The 22,008-nt window shown below is 40.5% G+C and overlaps 1 protein-coding gene across 2 annotated transcripts in view; it reads left to right on the top strand.

Moving 5' to 3' along the window:
• The first annotated feature begins 2,864 nt into the window (after positions 1-2,864).
• Positions 2,865-22,008, top strand: part of Set (NAP domain-containing protein SET) — a 37,522-nt gene continuing 18,378 nt past the window's right edge. Inside the window, exons 1-3 of one of the 2 annotated variants that reach the window (XM_067128974.1) lie at positions 2,865-3,801; positions 10,987-11,099; positions 11,293-11,369. In XM_067128974.1, the coding sequence (XP_066985075.1) occupies positions 3,535-3,801; positions 10,987-11,099; positions 11,293-11,369 (457 nt within the window). In that variant the 5' untranslated portion in view covers positions 2,865-3,534. The remainder of the gene's footprint in view (positions 3,802-10,986; positions 11,100-11,292; positions 11,370-22,008) is intronic. The other variant, XM_067128973.1, reaches the window with a different exon arrangement.

The following is a 22,008-nucleotide window of genomic DNA, read 5'->3' as shown; positions in this document are numbered from 1 at the left end:
AAAGGTCCTGGTCCTGCTCTTCATGGAAACCATACAGCAAGCTGAGCAGTTTGTATCTGGTATCATTGCAGTCAAATCTATGGTGAATAATAGACTTGCTCGTAAAGTGTATAACATTCACAAAATTTAATTAATTTCCGTTGAACATGAGAAATCGTCATATCCAGAGCACCACACTCAACATTACACCTATAACATCATCTGTATTGTGCCCAAGTCGTTCCTCAAGGCCGAGCTCTTAGCTCACCAATTCCTTAGCTCTACTGCTTAAGGACAAGGACAAAACTCCTAGAGTCATCTTTCCTAGCTGAGAGTAGAAAATGAGCACTTACAATTATACTTGTTCCATGTGTCATTTAGGTTTTATGTAAAATGAGATTTTGGCTAATTCGAGGAGCTTCTTAATATCCCCAGATACATCAGTCATTTGCATGGGAATCCTAGTCCTGTTGCGCAGGGAAGGAAAATGATACACCTGCCATTAAGCGGCATTAAGGATTTATCAGGGGCACTTCTTATAGCGCTGACGTCTGTCGAGTCAGCAGACGAGTGCCTCTTTATCACCACTCACTTCCAAAAGGCATACCCTAAGAAATATATACAGGAAGTACGATAATGCCAAGAATGAAGTAATATATATATATATATATATATATATATATATATATATATATATATATATATATATATATATATATATCGAGAACAGTGTAAATAAATTCACCGCATACTTCACTGCATAGGCCTACAGATACAGTGCTTCACACAAGAATCCAGTCCCATACAATGCAAGAACTCTGTATTTGACATCCTTGCAACATATACTACTCTGACTACAAATATGTAATTCACTAAGTAAAATGTTACAATACCAACATGCATTTGCAAGTCTTTTTAGTACTCAATATCATAAAATCTTCGCTTTGATAACAGAGCAAGTAATGAAATTTTTATATTACCTAGCCATTACAGCGAGTGGCATTCCCAGGTATGCAAACTTTACTATCATTTCTAAAATAGTTTTTTTTAACCAACCCTGTGAGAATTTGCTGAAAATTGAATTGTCCGGTTAAACTAAGAAATAATGACCATGATAAGTCTAAATCTTCCCCAGATCTTGGTGTTTAATTTACAAATCCTCACATGACTGAGAAGTTTGAATGATATTATAATTGGAAATAAGGGAAAAACCATTGCAATAACCAATGACTTTTACCTTTTCAATTCTGAGATATTGTCCAAATATCCAATGGTATTCCAGCAAGCTTAAACAAAACCGGGAATGACTTTCAGATAAATGGTGAGATTTTCATAATTTTGGTATATGAAAATTTCCCTTTCTGTAATGTTAATAAATTCACTTTTATTTCTGCATGGAACTGAAAGGATTTGAGGCGAGCTCACGAATGTCAACCTCATGGGAATGGGGGTGGTGTTTGTGGTAGGTCGGGGTGGGGTAGAAGAAGATTACGCATTGAAATGGCTGAACTATGGCTGAAACACCTAAATTCTTTATTATTCCTCTGGCCCTTTTACTCTTATGTAAAAGTATGGGAAACAATTAAAGAATGAAAATTGATAACATAATATATATATATATATATATATATATATATATATATATATATATATATATATATATATATATATATATATATATATATATATATATATATCTAATTCACCTCCTAAATATGCTGTATTTACATAATTTCCATTAATCCTGCTCCCTTTAAATTTTATTTTTCACATATTCAGGATAAAATCACTCCTCAGTGGCCAAGATTGTAATCAATGAAGGCAAATATTATACCTGACCTCAAAGTCAAGACAATGCAAAGAGTGGCGATATTTTCATATTGTAATAGTGTTGAATTCCAAATGAGGTTCACAGCATCTGTCATCTCAACTCCCACTAATTCTTTAGGATTCACATCTATTTCGACCACTGACTTTTGGCCTTTTCACTTCAGTTACCTCACTAAAATATAAATTCATACCGTGCAAAATTTCAAAACACTCAAATGAGACAGAGTCAAATGTATGCCACGTGAAACATATCTTCTAAACTGCAATCATATTTGAAATGATATTTTAGCATCACGGAATACGCACTAGCTATTGAAACCAGCTTCCTATTGTAATTCTGTAAACTTAATTCTGCATTCTTCAAACAGCGTTATTTAGCCCTCTGTTAGCGGACAATACCTGTTAACATGGCACAGCTTCTATCGTATTTTGCTCATCATTTAAATACAACCACGGACACATTTCGCTCCCTTCCCCATTCAAGACCGTCTTTGACAAATGTGAAAATTGATGAAGCTTGCAACCTACACGTGTAAATTTTTATATTCATGTTATCAGGAAATAAATAAACAAATAAATAAATAAATAAATAAATAATGACAGCATGGAAATGTAATTTTTTGCCATTTCCTAATTTTTCAATTTTTAGATGTTAAAACACAATGGGAAATAGTGTATTTTGTTTAAGTAATCAAATATAGCCCCTTACGAGAGTTACTGAAAGTGGAAAGAGAAACCAAACTGAAATAGGCTGAAGACTGGATGAAGAAAGAACAATGGCCCATTTTTCTAATCTTATTCCAGTACTGTAAATTCTCCGGGAGAAGAGGAAAACATACCCGATTTTATCAGCTAATGTTGAAATTCTAAGTATGAATGTGTCAAAGGAAAACTTAAAATAAATGTGGAATACAAATATTTAATAAAATTTTTCAATACGGAGTAGGCCTAACCGCAGAATTTCTGATAAATGCGCACTTTCTGACCTAGCGGCCATAGTTTTCAACCGAGGTTCAAAAATTGGAAAGTCACATGTTGTGTGGCAATAATGTGATAGTCAACGATCGCCGTTGAAGTGTGCTGTTTCTCTTTACTTCAAAATACAATCTTACCCTGCGTGTGTGTGTGTGCGTGAGTTCGTTTATGATTGAAGATGAGTCAGAATAACAACAGTAATAACACTGATGATAGATAATGATAGCAATTACATTAGCAAACATTATTATGCAACACCACATCAGTAATGGTCCAGATATAGAAAAATACTAGAAAACAGCAAAAAAATCAGACGTCATTGAGTTAACAGTTATAAAAAATCCTGTTGCTGTTCCTCTAATGTGGCAAATGATGTCATCGTTTGTAATCAATGAAAATATGCCAGACATAAAAGTTACTTTACCACCTAAATTCTTTGGTGGCAGTCTTTGAAAATGCCATACATATTAGCTACCAAACAACCTTGAAAGTCTATTATATAAATGAAATTCCATATTTTAAATGCATAAGTTTTTCCCGCGCCATCAAAAGCAAGAATGAATCGCGAGTAGACTAGCGTAAAGGGGCCAATCGTGGCAGCTGATTGGTCGAACGGCGGTCAGTGGTTGGCTTTGAACCAATCAGCGCCCGGAATGACTCTGGCGTCCATTTTGGCCGGGAAGAAGCATTTGTGTTTACAGTCTCGTTGTGACCTCGTGTGTGTGAGGTCGCATTTGCAATTTTCTTAAAATGTCAGAGTGTGGAGCCTCTCCGGCTAAATTAAGAAAGTTAGATACGTCAGAAGAAGAAAGAAGTGACACCCGGGGCGAATATGACCCGGAGACCCAGAAGGCCCTAGAGGAAATAGACTCGTGCCAAAATGAAATTGACCAACTCAATGAAAAAGCGAGTGAGGAAATACTCAAAGTCGAACAGAAATATAACAAACTCAGAAAACCCAATTTCGAGAAAAGGAGTCAGATTATCAACAGAATTCCTAACTTCTGGGTGACGGCCGTATCCTTTTTAGCCATTGCGGTGCTTGTTTTACGTAGCCTAATGTTCGGTTCAAGCCTTGTGATGACTCGGCCCATGCTTTAGTCCTGTCACCGCATTTCCTCGTGATATACGCAAGCCGGGCCGGTTCCGGCGTATAAATCTTTCAGGTTAACGCTTGCCTTGTAATATTTAGGAACACTGGTCAATAGTGGCATGTAAAGACTGCTGAATTTGGTTTTGTATACACCGGTACCGGTATAGGCTAGGCCGGGTTCACCAGTGTTAGGGGTTGTATACACAGGGTGACAGGCTAAGGCCGTTTAATTTTCAGTACTTTATTCTAGATTAGCACGTACTAGGCGTATTTGTTTACTTAACACAGCCCTAGTGAGATATCTCGCGTCGTATTTATTGGTTAACATGGCGTAATTTCAGAGTGAAGCATTATGTTAGGCTAGTAGCCAGTTAGCACCATCTGGGACCTTAGCTTGTAGTATGCTAATCCTAGGCTGTGCTCATTTAATTTTACCAAATACATGAACCATTTAACTTTCTGTTTGCTTGTCATGTGAGTTAACATTTTTTACAATTAGCCTGTTGCTGGTGCAAACCACATCGTTTTGTGTTTCCCAACTCTAATATGTAACTGTTGCGTGGAAACTTTGGGTTTTATGAGGAAAGGGAAATATAAAACGAGCAGATTGCTCCTACAAGTATGTCTGAATTGTATGAAGCACAAGGTGAGCAGTTGGGCAAATACATGGTTCATATCTATGTAATCAGTGTCAGTTATAAAACACATTAGCTTACACAAGGTGTATCAGGTCAGTTACAAGCAAGCATCCTAACCTTGCCTTCCCTTTCTTAATTTGACCTACTCCAAGGTACTGGGACCTGGATTCCCCCTGCCTAACCTGACTTACAGTATAGTCACACCAAAATGACTACAAAAATGATTGCCATTAGCTACGTTGCTAAACTTCTTCCAGAGTTACGATGTGACTAAATTCAGGACCCTTTAATCCGGTCATATAATCCTCCATGTCCCTTATCCCTTCCACAGGCTACCCAGAAGAAAGAGACTGTTCTGGGACAAGGCTGACTTAATTTACAATTTACAATCACTTGATGTGGTAACACTTATTTTTTTTATCTCACTGTATCATTGAGTTTTATTAGTGAGTCTGGGCTAGATTTTGGGTACTTAATTTATTTAGATGATTAGAAACTAAATCATGATCAAAACAGTTTCGTGTATGATTTAAATTCTTTTGTATATTGTAATTTTTTTTTCTATAAATCATCCTTTACTTGACATAAAATTTCAGTTCTTTGCTCATTTTAAGTCACGATTAAATAATAGTGTCATGCTGTTGACCTTTTCTGACCAGATATAAGAAGTTGTGTCACCATTTCTACCTCATCTAGACAAGATCCCAACTTAGGTCAAGGTTTTATGAATTGAATCTGGGAAAAGTTGTAACATCTAAAACATACATGTTTGTAGTCTTTTTGTTTTGACATTTGTGTGCTGTAGAGTAAAATTTAGGATTCCATCTTAACTTGACCTTCCCTTAACCCAACCCTGGGTCCCTGTGGTTGGCTAATGCCCTCAATCAGTACTACTTAAAGGATTAGGCTACAGGTATACAAAATTTTATACTATAGACCAAAATTCAATTGTTATCCTAAATAGAATTTCAAATGTACCTATGGCTTGTATGTATTCGTATTTTCAACAAATGTATATCTAAGTTAATTATGTTGCAGGTTCAGAAGGCTCCTGTATTTTTATATTTATCTTAAGTAATACTTACTGAGGGTATACAGTATACCAGTTCCTCATTGGGCGAGTCGGTAGAGTTGTCGCCCAGCATTCGCTAGGCCCGAGTTCGAGTCTCCGGCCGGCTAATGAAGAATTAGAGGACTTTATTTCTGGTGATAGAAATTCATTTCTCGCTATAATGTGGTTCGGATTCCACAATAAGCTGTAGGTCACGTTGCTAGGTAACCAATTGGTTCTTAGCCATGTAAAATAAGTCTAATCCTTCGGGCCAGCCCTAGGAGAGCCGTTAATCAGCTCAGTGGTCTGGTTAAACTAAAATATACCTAACTTTTTTTCAGGGTATATACCTACTCACATTAACATTTTGTATGTATTTGATATAGTTATACTGTACTATATAAGTTTGGGCAAATTTAGTAGGTTTGGTATCTTGCAATGTATTGTTTGTCTCCATGAAATATAGATCATCTTTTCATGGTATTTCTCACATGTGATTATGTCATTGCATACATAGGGATGGTTTTCGTCCTTGTACATTTAGAACTGTTAGCTGATTTAGCAGAGCATCAGCATTCACATGATACTGAGGTGCCATGGTAATACACTACCCAAAAAAACTATAAGTATTTTATTCCTTTTACAGAAAAACTCCAGTGGTCTTCATTTGGTTAGACTAAATTTGTCCTGTAACATTCATCACAGTCTTCAACAGCTGGACTTTTTAAATTTAGTAAATTCAAAATGCTGTCAATATGACTGGGATCCACTGTGCAATTTACATAAAGTAACTCATAGCAACAACTCTGATTGTCTTCTCTAGATACATGTTCCATGAAAGCAGGAGTTAAGCAAAAGAAAAAGATCTGTGCATGCCATATGGTAAGAAATGAATCTTGATTAGAAGTAATCTAAATCTCACAATCTAAATGCTATAAAAAGTAAAAAGCATTTCATCTAAGGTACTTACAGTAGATGGCAGAAGACTAGGGTTGAATGGTAAAAGTGATTAGCTTCTCTCTTAATCTTCCTTCTTCATTCTTCCCCCCCGCAATGAGTTAGCAGCTTGGTCCAGGTATGTGCTAGAACATGCGCAGGTGCAGGTAAGGATTACAGTTGAGCATCCAGTTGTAAGAACTTCAGTTTATTAGAGGCTACTCTCTTTGTTCTCCCCTTTGACAAGGGCCAGGAGACGTTAGTTATTATCTGAACCCATCAATTTTTATCAGCCAGATTTTAGCTGCCTTCTAAATTGTCACCAATCTTGGGGTCACTCTTGGTTCTCTGTGCTTTTCTGATAAAGAGTGAAATTCCAGATCCCTCTCACTCTGGCTCAGGGCCCTATTGTACTGGCATTCCTATGCCAGACCAAACAAGAGGTTACCTGGAGTCAGTGCCCCCTGCTCACTGCCTTGACTGGGAATGTGAGGCTTCTGGTTGAAGAATCATCTCAGCAATTTGTTTTGAGACCTTTCGCCTAAGGAGTGAGTCTCCTATATAAAAGGTAATAGTTATTGTTTCATAGGGAATATATCACAAATTTTTAAGGTTATTTGCATTTTACTGAAGTACACAGACCAGAGCCTTTTATCATGTCTCAACCTCCTCACTCAGTCACCTACCAGCAGTTAACTACCTTCTTAGCATCCTCACTCAGTCACCTACCAGCAGTTAGCTACCTTCTTAGCAATTTTCAAGAACTGATTCCAAATTAATTTGAAAATCTGTAATTTTCACCCTAAAGTATATACTTTACTCCAAAAATGACCCAGTGCTGCTTTTTCTAGACCCCATCATGTTAATGTTTTGAGAAATCTGAGTTCAGTTAAAGAGTGAATCAACTTTTATATATGTAGGACTTTCTCAGCGTAAGCTTGAATTGCTTGCTTAAACTTTGTAAGATGGTCAACGAGGCACTTTTTATGCCACCGCTGTCCAATATGGATGTCTGCTGCACTCTTGCTAGGCTGAGTTGTTGAAATCTCTGGTAATAAATGCTTGTTTGTTTTTTCACTGAATAAATAAATGGAAAAAACAAATATTGAAAGGGATTAGGCATGTGTGGGTGCTTCGTGTCTATTCTGGTTCATATACAGCTCACTTCCACCCAGTCTTAGTTATTCTTATGCTTACATTCTGGGATTGTCATTGTTGAATAATTATTTGTGAATGATGTTGCCCTCTTTGAACATCCTGGGAAGCCCATCTTCTCGGTATTCCTTGACCACTTATCTGTTCTACAATCACTCTTTTCTTCATGGAGAAGGCATCTGGTGGCTGGGGATCAGTCATCGATCAGTCTTCTTTGAGTAACTTAGTCCTTCAGACTAAGTTCAAGATGGTCTGTGTCAAATCCAATGAGGGAAGGTGATTTCATGCCTTTGGTTGATCTGAGGAATGCATGCTTCCAAGTACCTGTTCATTAGTCCTGGAAGTATATCTGCTTTATCTGCAATGGGACTGTACCAGTTTAAAGCCCTGTGCTTTGGGCTGGCTACAGCTTTGCAAGTGTTCACTTGGGGTGTTCACCTTGGCATCAGGTTGGGCCCATCCATAGGGAATGCGTGCAGAGTTCTGTGGATGAACAGTTAGCTCTGGCATCCTCTGAGGTGCAGTTGCATCAGAACAGATACTGCCTTTTGTCATTTTGTATGAACTTGGGGTCATGATTAACTGGGAGAAGATGGATCTTGCTTCGAAGCAGCAAACTGAATGGTAGATGGTGTTTGTGTCAGCCAGCTGAGTTTTAGCAGATCTCCTTGGCCACGTGTCATTACTGGCAAAGCTTGTCCCCACATGGTTATCTTCCCCTGCATTGCGCCAGCAATTAACTTCTAACAATCCTCTCTATCTGTTCATGCCATGAGTGGGGAAATCAAAGATTATCTTGCTGGGTTGCTGGACGAAAGGAACTCCCTCACTGAAGTTTCTTTGAACTCTCCACCTCTTGAAATCCATTTGCTCACAGTGCATTGGAGGATGATAGGGTTCCACACCCATTCATCTCAGGTGCATTGGCAGAGGATGAACCTTATCTGTATATCAATATTTTGGAAGGCAAGCAGCTCCACATCCAAGATTACTTGTTGGGTTGACAGCATGACTAGTAACTTTCATCAAGTTATCAACTGTGTTTGTCACTCAGGGGCTCAGATGCCCTGGTAGCTCCCTGTGGATCGCAGCTCACTTATCAACCATGTGTTTTATCTTGTTCTTTGCAGGCTTCCAGGGAGTTTCCCTGTGGCCCACTCTCCCAGCCAGAAGTGACGTCTGCAATTGTTGACCTAGGGGGCTTGCTTTGGTTGGAGCTTCCATTCAGTGGATTGTTGACCAGTGAATAATACAGCCTTCTTGTCTTGTAATGAAGGGTTGGAATCTCTTGTGCTCGTTAGTTCCGTGGTTTGTCATGGAAATCCAAGACGAGATGAGAGAGCATGTTATCTCCCTTTTGGATCTAATGATGGTCTAGGTGAGAGGCCTCTGTGAGCCAAGATGCTGCATGAGTAGAGCCTGACCCATTAGGCCAAAGTGTTGGCACCTCTTGCTAGTACTGGCAAACCAAGAAGTGGGTGTTATATTCTGGACCCATCTGTCATATCAGCCAGATAAAGCTGCCCTCTGACTTGCATAACCTATAGGGTAACATGGTTTTCCAAATGTTTCTTTACTTCAGTGAGACTCTAGACACCCCTCATTCAGGCTCAGGGCCACATCACTGGCCACAAATGTGACTGGGTTCGTGGTATTTCGTGGTGGGTTTCAACTTGCTTTCAATTGATAGAAAACCTCCCACCAAAGGATTGTCTGCTGCTTAAAAGGTGGTGGTTTGTATTTCCATTGGAATAGTTAACACATTTTTGAAGTAATTTATGCTTTTTCTAGGTATACAAACCAGAGCCTTTTATATTTCCCACCTCATCTACTTTGGTTTGTCATTGTTGCTGAAGACAAAAGTGCTCGGTGATGGCAGTTGTTCAACTCCACCTTAATCACCTGTTAACTACATTGTTTCCAAGCTTCCAACTAGCGCAGGAGAATTGAATTCATCTCCACTGCTATCCCTTGGTAAGGGGTCAGGTGCTGTGATACATAACTTCCTCCACTAAACCCTTTTTCAAATCTTCCTCTTACTTTATCCTCCACCTAATCCTTTGTCTCCCTCTTGACTTTCTACCCCTAACAGGTTCCATTCCTTCCTCACTCATCCTTACCACCTGCCCATCCCACTTCAATCTTAACACTTATACTTCTCATGATTTCCTCATTTTCTAGCTTCTCATGCAGCAAGATTCTCAAAATTCACCTTAGTATTGTCATTTCTTTTCATCCCAGCATCTGTTCATCCTTCCTTCTTAATACCCTTGTTTCTGAATTTTGCATCATCACTGGTATGGTTACAGTGCAATAGACTTTATTTTCAGTTTATGTTATTCTTTTGACACAAACTACTACTGCCATGTCCCCCCATTTCCCCCAAGCACCTTTTGTCCTACTTTTAACCTCAGCATTCCACCCTCCTTTCTGGCTTAAATTAGATCCTAAGTATTTGAAATTCTCTACTGTTTTTAAAAATGTAGGCCTCTTCTATATTGTGTACAAATACATGCACATTATTGCCTCCTTGCTGGCTGGAGTTCATCACCTCAGTTTTACTTGCAGTCACTTGTACACCACCCCGTTCAAGAGATTCCTGCGATTGTTTTACCCTTTGGAATTTTTCGGTCTGCCATAATCAACAGATCATATGCATATAATAATAAGTCCCATATTTTCATTCCAAGTCCCACTACTCAATACATCCATAACTATAGGAAACAGAAAAGGGTTAAATGCTGATCATTAATGTCAGTCAGCTCCAACTTAAAACATATGTATTACCATAGCTGTTGTTATGGCTGTCCTTGTTCTTTTATGTATCATTTTAACCATCCTAACCAACTTTTCTAGTACTGAATAATACATGTACTACATAAAGGGCTTTGGTTTGTATACTCGGGGAAAATTAGTGTATAACCTTGTTATTTTGAGTGTGTTTTGTTTGTTCTTCATTTTTTTATCAAGTAGTTTTGGTAGAGAGTGAGTGTCTTATTTTGGGAAGAAGGTTGAGATTGAGGGAGAGATGCATTATCTTAAATTATTTAGGTTTAGCATTTTCAGATGGGAGAGGCTGGTATGTGTTTTCAGATATCATTAAAAGCACTAATATTTATATATACGAGTATGTACTTCAGCTACTTTGAGTTTCTTGCAGTGATGTCATTCCTGTATGTTTTTGCCAGATATTTTGCTTTTATAACAATTTATAGGTAAAACATCATTCAGGTAACTTTTTGTACAGGATTTTGTTTCTTATATTTTGTAGCACTAGTGTCTGAATATACACTTCCAGTAAGCCAGTGTTTTCCTTAACTGTCGTATAGTTTGTCAATCACCCTCAAATATCTGCCATCCTAGAGGAAGAGGAGGAGGAGTGCTTACACTACCTAACAAAGTTAGATGTAGAAGAATTTGATGATATCAAATCAGGTTACAGGTATGTTCCTTGGTAAAGCCCACTTGCATTAATCTAAATTAATGGTTACATTTCTTAAGTTTTATATGGTCTAGTGTTTCTCAGACTTAATTATTTTCATTTTGTGATGGTATTTAGTATTTGATAATTATGAAGATATTTTGTAAATATGAGAAATCTTAAAAATCTTTGTATCACATCTCTTGTTTTTCAGAATCAAATTCTTTTTCGATGAAAACCCATATTTTGAAAATGATGTCCTTATAAAAGAGTTTCACCTTGGCTCTACAGGTAAGAATATCTCAAATTTGTTAACGTATGCTATGGCATGACTTATTACAATTTCTGTATTTTACTTGTACAGTATTTATTTCTTTTTTTTTCTACTGTGACTTAGTTGGTTGGGACTGTGTTATGGATACATGAATTGTGATGCATAACATAGCCTTATATTTTTGTATGTATGTGAAGTTTTGACCTGAAGGGTTGTAGTAAGTGAAAGTATTGTGAAGTAGTGTACAGTAATGTCTCATTGTAGTTGATCCTTAGCAGGTATGACATCATAAAAGTTGCATATAAAAATGGATATGCTTTGATAATGAAGTAAGTGTAGATCCCAAAACAGTAAATCTTCAAAGATCTGGAGATGGGCTGGCTGGATATTAGCAAACTTGCATGAAGGGCTTGTGTATATGATCATTAGATTTAACTTACTTGGTTATATCCGAGTAAAGTTTTCACAGTGATAAAATAAATGTAATGGTAATTAATAAATTTATTGCAAATTTTTTAACTAACCTACATAGTTTAGGAAAGAGCCAATGATGTGAGACAAAGCACTCTTTGCTTGTTTATCTCCCAGTGGAGTGTATATATATATAACCCTTTAAGATGCTGATGCATCACAAAAAAAAATATACATACTGTATATATTAGAAATATACTATATTAGAAATATACTTTAAATCTGTTAATTTCTTGTAAATAGGAAACAAAATTTTGGTGTTGCTCTTGAGTGTAATTTTGTTGTCCTTCAATTTTGAATGTAACATGAATATTATGATGTATGGTAGCATTGGGATAGTTTAACTTAATCTCCCTCCATAAGTATGGCCAGGTCAGTGAGAATTGTCACTAAACCAATCCTAATTGGTGAGTAAAAATATTGCAATACACTCCCTGAACACCTGAATTCACCCTTAATCCCACTAGCCTGAACAACTCTCAATTACCAATCCACTATTGGCAATTTTAGCAGCCAGCATTACCAATGCTGCAGGTAAAATCCTTGTCACTTGAGCTACCATAACAAACGGTTGGTGACACTGACGCAGGTGTGCGCTGACACTCACTTTTGTCAGTTGCTTTTTGTTCATGCTGCTGGAATGTTGTTTCCTTCTGCAGTGCAAGGGTTCAATCCTGTTGCCTCACTTCTCTTTGTATTTTGGTGAAGACCTGGGTTATATTTACCAGTTTCTTCTGGTTTTTCTGGATATCGTCGATGTGGAACATCTTTTAGAATTGGACTCACTGGTTCCCTGTCTCAATTGGTCATCATGGACTCTTTCACCTTCTACTACCATGCCTTTGACGTCGACCTCGACTGCCCCTACGACTGTGGATGATGGAGCTCATCGCTTCTTCTTCCTGCCAGAGGCGGATGAATACCTTGAGACACGATAGACATTCTGTCAGGTATGTAGGAAGGTTAAATGTGATGTGCAGACTCATTGCGATGAATGTTCTGATTGGAAGGCACAAGAGATGGAGGATTACATTTGTCATAGCAAGTCTGGCTAGTAAGGGCGGCAGACATTGGTCAGATTCTCGTTGCCTTAAGTGTCTCAGGCTTCTGCTACAGATTAGTTGATGGATTTAGCGAGTTCAGAGGTAGTCAAACAGATAGAGGATAGGATTGCAAGTAGTATGGAAAATTTAATAGCTAGTCTTCTTCACAACATTTCTCAGATAGGGATAGTAGTAGTATTAGGATGTGTAATCCTTCTTCCTTTTCAGCTCCCCGGCCTGTTCCAGAACCAGCCCTAACGGGCACTGAGGGTAATGGCAGAAGCGCAAGCCTCCGAGTGGATAGGGTTTGCCAGCCCCTCGGCAAGGAGCAGGCAGTGAAGGATTCCCCCACCCCCCCTGTAGTATTGATAAATTTAATGTTGATAATGTTGGTCAGGATCAAGATCTATGTATGATAAAGGAGGATAGGTTTGGGTTAGGGAGTGAGGAGAAGGTATTAAGGGTGCAGAGTCATTCTCCTGGACGGGTTCTGGTTTCGGGTTTGAGTGTTGTTTGTGCTCTGGCAAAAGTTTCTCCTTCATCGCTTCTCTTTGGTCTGGCTCAGTCTCAAGTCAATGTTTCAGGTACGGTGTTGCAGAATCCTTCTGCTTTTGCTCCTAACTCACTTCTGACTGTTTCTGAATCTCCTACTGTAGTTTCCCCCTTCCCTGTGTTTTCTACTCCTCCATCTAGTAAGGCAGATTCTGGTGTGTCCTTTCGACTTCTAATAGTAGTTTGCGGGACATGCAGTTGGATGTGGCGGAATATAAGGCGGATTGCTGGGTTTTTCGACGGGTACAGACCTATGGTGAGAGATTATTTTTGAGTGGTTTCTCTAGCATTAGAGAGTATGTGATCCAGTAGTGTCCAGAATTCATGTCGGATATGTTTCAGGATTATTGAGGGGGGACCAGATTCGTTGTACCTTCTGTCCTTTTCGTTCTAAGTTTTCTTCTGGGTTATCTGTCACTTCATCTCCTGCTCCCACATGCTCTGTTGCTTCCTTTTCAGTCTCCTCTTTGGCCTCTTCTTCTTCTGCTCCAGTCTTTCTTGCGGCTTCCGCATCTTCCGTTTTCCCTCCTTCTTCGACTTTGGTTTTCCTCCTCCGGGGTAACTTCTTTTTTATGTGTCTGCTATTCCTCTGCCTCCCACCTTTCCTTCCTCAGTACAGTCTTCTCCAGTAGGAGGAGCTTCCGGACAGGTGAAAACGCAATTTCGGCAGATTTTGGCCGGACACGTCTCATGTGCCACCCCTTCGGGTATGCGCAACCCCTTGCTTCCGCTTCAAGCAGCTGTTCCGGTAGTACCAGGTATTTCACAGGGTTTGCCCGTCGCTTCCAGTTCGAGTTTGCACTCCGCGGTCTTGGCAGAGCTTGCGGGACCTTCTTCGAGCGGTCCGTGGCTTTCATTGCCTGCATTTTCTGCGGCGGTAACTCCGAGGGTAGCTTCTACCTCCTTCATTCTCCCTCCTCCTTCTTCTTCTTCTTCTGTCCCCCCGCAGGCGGTTTCATTTGCACGTCCTCCCCCAGGATTTAACAGTGTGGGTTTTACTACTCTCACTCGTCTTCCCCTCGGTAATAATGAGGAATCGGCTAATAATGAGGAATCGGCTCTTTTTTTTTTTTTTTTTTTTTTCAGCCTTCTCTTCTCTCTTCTTCCCGGCGGGTTCAGCTATGTGGATTCAGCTCCGGGTACCTGATTAGGTGTGGGTGCGCAGCATTCTGGTTAGGGTGGTCTGCTTGCGGACTCTACATCATTGCCCGGCCTTCGTTCAGTGCCTCCTTCTTTTGTCAGTCTTAGACTGTTCGGACATTATGGAACAGGATTCTTATCCAGAGGTGCAGGAGATTCTGGCGGACTTAGAGTGTCCTCTTGCCAGCAGTAACAATTACAGACGCATGCTTGAGTATGTCACTTCTTTGTATCCTCAAGCAAGAGCTCTGGACCACCTGCTTTAGTTTTTTTTTTTTTTTTTTTTTTTATGTCACTTCTTTTGTATCCTCAAGCAAGAGCTTTTTATGACACTAAGCCAGCTCCTGCCTCTTTTGTGTTGGCTGGTTTGGTTCAATCAGGTTAGACAGGGTTTGAAGGAGGCGGACGTTCGTTTAGCATCGGTAGTGGCTTCTAATAGACAGTACTCTTCTCTTCTCTCTCCGTGTAGGACGATTTATGCAGTTCGAGGTAACCCTTCAGCAGGTGTCAGGTTGCCATTCAACGAATCGGTTGAGGCAATCCTGTCTAAGTCTCCGGCATCGCCTCGGCTCGTAGGGACTTCTCTTAGGGAAGCAGGTACTTCGAGGTTGTGTTGCGCAGTTAGACTGAGGCTCTTGCACACTCTCTCTGGATGCTGTCAGGTTTACAGTAATGGGGTTGTAAAGAATGACAGCTATGTCCCTTCGGATCCATGGCTGTTGGCAGCCTAATAAATTTATCTCGAGGGGTCTGGCTCACCAGGCGAATGCTTTGGCTTCGTCTACGACGTTTGGAGCAGGAAAGTCGAAATTTCTCTCTTGGTCATCTTCCCCCCTCAGTATCTGGACGTTCATAAGAGAGATTGCTTAGAACACCATTAGTCTTAGCTAATTCTTGTTCAAGGATGATGACATAGAGGAGCTAGTAAGAGCAAGGGAATTCTTATGGAATTTTTAATCTATTCAGGTAAGAGGATTCTCTCTCTTCCTTTGAGGGTTTTCACAACCCTGGAGAGATCCAGTCCGGTCCTTCAGCAGGTAGAAGGGTTCCCGTCCAGCAGGGAATGGCCAGTACCAGCTTGGAGAAGCCTCTTCCAGGGTCTTGTCTCTGGATGCGCTCTCTTCAGGTGTGCCTCAGGAATCGCTGGAACTTCTGCAACATGAACGCCGGGAGCGATTCTTGCCTGTTGGATTGTCCGTGGTGGTCAGAAGTGCATCTGACACCAGGAAGGTTTATCAACTCCCCTCTTCCCAACGTTATCTGTACACAGATGCCTCAGATCAAGGTTGGGGAACAACCTTGGAGGAAACCCAGTCCTCGGGCCTGGGGCGGGGGGTTTGGGAACAAGAGGAGTCAAATAAATCTTTGGGAAAATCAAGTCTGTAAAGGAAGCCCTTAGTTGTTTTCAGTCCCAGTGCGCAAGAGTAGTGTCTATGTTTAGCGACAGCATAATTGCCGTGTCGTATCCGAAGAAGTGGTTGGAGGGGGACAGGCTCAGCAGAACTCAATACCATAGCACAGAGAGTCCTGAGAGGGTGCGAAGAACGAAAAGTATCTCTTCTTCCCCAATTTATATAGGGGAGTCTCAATGTACAGGCTGATTCGCCAAGTCGCTCCAGTCAGGTATTGAGGGCGGGGGGAGAGTGGACTTTGGCTCTGTAAGTAATATGTCAGTTTCTCTGGAAGTGGCCAGCAAATGTGGACTTATTCGTGATGTGATTAAACCATCGTCTTCCGGTTTATTTCTCACCAATGGTGGTTCCCATGTCGATAGGCACCGATGTGATGTTACAAATTGAAATCACATGTAGGTGTATGCCTTGCCTCCATCCAGTCTCATTCATCAGGTAATAGAGAAATTGCGGGAGGGTGTCAAGACGTCTATGACTCTAATAGCTCCCTGCTTGGTTTCCGGAAGTCCTAGAGCTCCCTATCAAAGTTCCAATGTCCCTACCCATGCGAAAATTCTTCTCAGATGACCGCATTCTCACCACTATTATCCAAACCCTCATGTGCTGTACCTAGTTGCAGGGTGACTGAAGAGAGAGCCGCTAGACAGTCCGGACTCCCTAAGCTGTGTCTAGTTAGTTTTCTTTTAGCTTTAGAAAGTCAACCCATAAGCCTTACCAGGTTCAGCTGGACAAGGTATTGAAGTTAGTGTTGTAAGGAAGTTCATTCCATCTCTAGACCTTCTATAGCCAAAATAGCTGATTTTCTTTTATTCCTTCGGAAAGTCAAGGGTCTTTCATATTCGGGTTGCTGACTACCACTCAATGATTAGTGGTACAATTAGTTTCCACCTTCCTAAAATGTCTAGTAGTAAGATAATCGATGATTTATTACATTCTTTTAAGATCAAACGTCCTGTCTTGCCGACTCACGGCCCCTCCGTGGGACTTGTCAGAAGCACTTCAATATTTTTCTTGCGTTCCCTTGCCTCTGAACCCATTGAAGCTATAATGTTAAGACACTGACTAAGAAGTTGCTTTTTCTTACGGCTTTAGCTTCAGATAAAAGGTCGGGCAAGCTTCAGGCAGTTTCTAGGTTGGGTTCCTATGCAAGAAATGGGTACGTATTTGTCTGTCTTTAGGAATTTGTGGCGAAGACAGAGTCGGAGGTTAAAACTCTGCCTCGTTCATTTCAAGTTCATTATCTGCAAGTGTTCGTTACTGGTGATCCAGCGGAGATATTTTTATGTCCGGTGTGAGCATTAAAGTCTGTTTATCAAAGGTTGGGAAATTCCGTCTGCTTCCGCACACACTTCTTGTCTCTCTGCGGAATCCTTCCCATCTGCTGTCAAAGAAAGCGATTACTGTAGTTACTTTCGGAAGGAGGTCATTTCCCTGGCCGCACAGTACTCAGAGTATGTCCACTTCATCTTCCTATCTAAGGAATTATTCAGTGCCGTCTATTCTGGAGGCAGCTACTTGGAAGTCCGTCTCAGTGTTTACTTTCTTAAGAGACGTTCGGTTCGCCTCATAGCGGGTAGCGACGAACTACTATCTAAGGGTGCATTCATTTAGCTGAGGTGGTATTCGCATAGTTAGGAGGTTCGGAGGGTTATTCACTTTGTCCACGTGTAGCGGCAAAATTTATTATCTAGGGTGTGTACATTTATCTGAGGTGGTATTCACGTAGTGAGGAGATTCTTAGGTTAAACCAGATAGAGGAATTCCTGTTTGTCTTTGGAATTCTTAGGCAACAGTTATAGTATAATCACATGAACTTAGGTTTAGTACATTTTAAGTATCGTAGTCTTTGATAGTTTCCCTACAAGAGTCCAAGGGGGTGCTCTAGTAGGCTAGGCTATTTCGTTGGCGCTGAATACTTCTTTGCTTGTCGATTGTCGGGCCTTATCCAGAGGATCAGCTGCTCGGCACACTGCTTCGTTTCCCTCCATACATGAGAGGCTATGAATAGCCACATGGGAGGTCAACGGACTGAGACAGTATGGCCCTGATGGGCGATCAAAGTACTCTCCAGCATGTCTTGTCACCAAAAGCATTGATTGATAAGGTGAGTGTATAACTAAATAGATATCCTATGCAGAGCAGATCAGTAAGCTGCCATCTCTGCGGTAGTAAAAAGGGGGTGGGCCGCAAACTTAGATGGTTCTCCTGGAGGGCCAGCGGCTGTCCACTCTGCCTCATTCTCCTCCATATATGAGAGGTTCTGAAGAGCCACATGGGAGGTTGACGGACCAAGAGTACTAACCTGACTGTCAATCAAAGTACTCTCCAACATGTCTCTTCAACGAAAGCATTGATTGATACGGTGAATGTATGACTAAACGGATATTTTATGCAGAGCAGATTGGTAAGCTACCATCTCTGCGGTTGTCAAAAGGCGTGCAATAGAGTTGATCCCTCCTCCTCTAAATATGTAATACTTACCTGAATGATTCCCACCCTCCTTTCCCCACATCCATTTTGACTTTGAATAAAGCAATTGACGAAAGTGGGAATGTCGGTGCGCACCTGTGTCAGCATTGCCAACCGTTTGTTATGGTAGCTCAATTGACAAGATTTTACCTGCAGCGTTGGTAACGCTGGCTGTTAAAATTGCCAATAGTGGATTGGTAATTGAGAGTTTGTTCGGGCTAGTGGGATTAAGGGCGAATTCAAGGGGCTCAGGTAAGTATTACAATAGTTTTATTACGAAAACTTCATTTTTTGCATATTTTGCCTTACAATTCCTTACAATTCTGTATGTAATAACAGTCATTAGAAATAATTGTTATGTTTATTAATGGAAATATAATGTACCTTGGCTTTTCAGTGCTAAATAAAATATACAGTAAACCCCCCGTATTCACGTTCTCATGATTCGCGGACTCACGTATTAGTGGATTTCTCTGTGGAATGTATCTATCCATTATTCGCGGAAAATTCGCCCACTCGCAGTATTTTTCACTGAGACATATTCACTTATTACTGTATTTTCATATAATTTTCATGACTAAATGCATTTTCTGTGATAAAAGTATTAAAATACTCAGGTATAACCATTTTTAGAGGGTTTTTCTTGTGTTTAAACTAACAAAATAGGCAGTTCTAAGTGTTTTTTGAGGGGTTTTAAGTATTCACGGATTTTAGCTATTTGCGGGGGTGGTGCGGTATGCATCCCCCGCAAATACAGGGGGTTTACTGTACTGTAAATTTGTTAACTTCTCATAAATAGGAAGCAAAATTTTGGTGTTGCCCTTGAGTTTGTAATTTTGTTGTCCTTCAGTTTTGAATGTAACATAGATAAGTACAGTACCATTATTCTGCTTCAGAATGAGACCAAATCTACCATTTTATCACAAAAAATGTTTTGACTGAGCAAAAAAAGAAGAAAGAAAGAAAATGATCTCAAGTTCATAAGCCAAAAACCACAAGTTCATAAGCAGAAAACCAATGTGTTTTATCATAGACAAGTTTTGTTACCCCAATAATAAAAAATGTACAAAATTTACAATAGTTGGTTTTTAAATGGAAAAATAAAACAGACTTTTATGTAGGAGTGTTCCTCATCTCTGGCAGTAGTGGTAAACAGTTGTTGAAACTTGACAAGATGGTTAATTGGTGGAAGGTGGGTGAGGGAGGTATTTCACTGACCTGTTGTAAACCAGTACTTTCTGTATATTTGGTGTTTTTGTGTTTTGGATTGGAGGAAAATCAAAGTATGAAGAACAGAAGCAGATGTGTTGATGCTCTATGTCTTTACTATGTCTTTAGTGTTAGAGTAATTGGTTTTGTTGATTGTGGTGGCTAGTTTCCTTGCCAGTGGAAAGGTTCAGCATGCAGTGGAGGGGCACCAAAGGATGTTTGCCAATCTCTTCTTTGTTAGAGTACTTACAAATGTTTCCATCCCACTTTATTTCAAGTGACTTCTCTATAGCTGCTGTTCCTGCAAAGGAACAATGTTGTTGAGCTTTCTGTAGCTGTCTTGCATATGGAGATACCTTTGCAATATTGAGCACAGGTCATAACTCCTCCAACATTACTGCTTGCATTGATGACATACTGCTTGCATTGATGACATGTTATGACATTCATCAGAGAAGAGTAAGATTTGTGGACAGAGTAGGGTGAAGAAATCCCATTCTTTGTCTTCTGCCCCTTCCTTCTATACGAAGAAGAATGAGGTCTTTGAAGCCATCTCACAAGAATCGAGTGAGCACCTCCTGTCTTTGAGGGTTGGCAGGAGCATTTGCATGCCTGCAGGTGAACATCTGCCATGGGTACAGTAGAATTGTCCCCCCTTTTTATTTTATTTTTTTTTTTTTTTTAAAGTATGCTCTTGAACCAGTGTCTCCCCATTCCTTCATAGATAAAGATGAGTCTGATGGGTATGCCAAGAAAAGTTGTGCTACCTTTTTGCTAGCTTGGAAGGTTTATGCTTTACAGGTCGCTGCAGTGTGACACTGCAAGGTTTTTTGATGATCTGTATGCATGTAATCATGCAGAACCTTGGGCGGTGCCTGGCTCATTCAAAAACCCAAATATTTTTGTGCCAACAAGGGGCACACGCACAACAGGTGGCCACAGTGTGATGCTTTAAGGAGACACTCTTGGTATTCCTGGTTTGCCAGGATTCCTGGTTGTGTACTAGGGTATTTGTTTGTAGCCTCTCCTAGTTTGCTTTTAGACGATCAATCATAAGTCTGTGGTAATATGGACCACCAGGCCTGGATCATCTCTTCATGTCCATGGTCCCAAGAGTGCTCACCAGGGTGGCCGTTGTGTCATTTTCACTTTCAGGAGAAAATCTAACTCATGTTTTTGGGGTGATTTCTTAGGACTTGAGGGTCCTCTTTAGGGACCTGTTTATGTCAGTTTGGGACAGCTTTTTTCTTTAAGGGTATTATTTGGCTCAGCTATGAGTAAGTTGAGCTTGCAGAAGAAACCAGTCTCTCTTTGTCAGTAGAACATACTCTGGGGTGCACTACTGAGGCAAGACAGTTGTTTCAACTGCTGTGGTTATTGCTGGTTTTTGGTGCCTTGGATCAGGGCAGCAGTCTGATCTTTGGATCAGAAAGTTCCCTTCTGTTCAGCAGAATAAGTAAACTACTTTCTGTTGACACACCAGAGGGAGTTCTACAAGCCAGAGGATACATAGACTACTCAAGTTTAGCTGAAAATAGTCTTGCTCAACAGAACAGACCAGTTATTGATTCCTTTACACTTCTGAAGGGCAAAGCTGAGGTGTCAGTAGAGGTGTTATGATAGCTGGTACACCATGATCCATTGTGCGGCCTCCTTCAAGCCTTGCAGGGTGACGAAAAGAACTGGGGTACTCATTCTGTGTGTGGTTTTGGGAAGGGTTTCCCTTCCATGAAGCTGAGACAAGGAACCCAACTTTCTCCTCTTAAAAATGGCTCTGAGTCTTTCCAGCCCTTTCAGCCTCTGACCCCATCCAGCTACAGTGGAGAAGGGGGGGGAACTCTGAGGTTGGCAGTCCCCAATTCAGGAGCTGCAAGTAGGGAGGGTGCCTGTCATGCCATTGGACAAGGTTGTAAGTGGTGTCCTTCAGGACAGTTGAAAGCTACCATTCAAGGAGTGACACCCTCCCCATCTTCTTTATCAGTACTATTCCCAACCTACCCTTCAGTATCTGAAAGCTCTGATGCTTTTGGCAGAGGTGAAGGGCATGTTGGAGAATAATGTGCTGGAAATTATGGATATCCATTCTCTGGATTGTTACAGTTGTTTCTTCCTAGTGGAATATGTTAGTGGGGAGCCTGATGAGATGCTTTTGTGTCCAATGCCATCCCTATGTAGTGCCATCAGACACAAAGTAATGTTCAGAATACCCTTTCTTTCTGGCTTTATGAAGCAGTGAGGAGGAGTATGTCCTGAATGGACTACCATGCAGGTAGACTTCCATTCAGGTATTGTATGTTAAAGCCTCGGCACAGTAGATGATTCCCTCTGCTCTCTTGATGTAACCAGGAGCTGTTATATGA

The sequence above is a fragment of the Macrobrachium rosenbergii genome, chromosome 27 (assembly GCF_040412425.1).
Source record: "Macrobrachium rosenbergii isolate ZJJX-2024 chromosome 27, ASM4041242v1, whole genome shotgun sequence".
NCBI lineage: Eukaryota > Metazoa > Arthropoda > Malacostraca > Decapoda > Palaemonidae > Macrobrachium > Macrobrachium rosenbergii.
The sequence above is the reverse complement of the archived record's forward strand: the minus strand, read 5'-3'. Positions and strand labels throughout refer to the sequence as shown.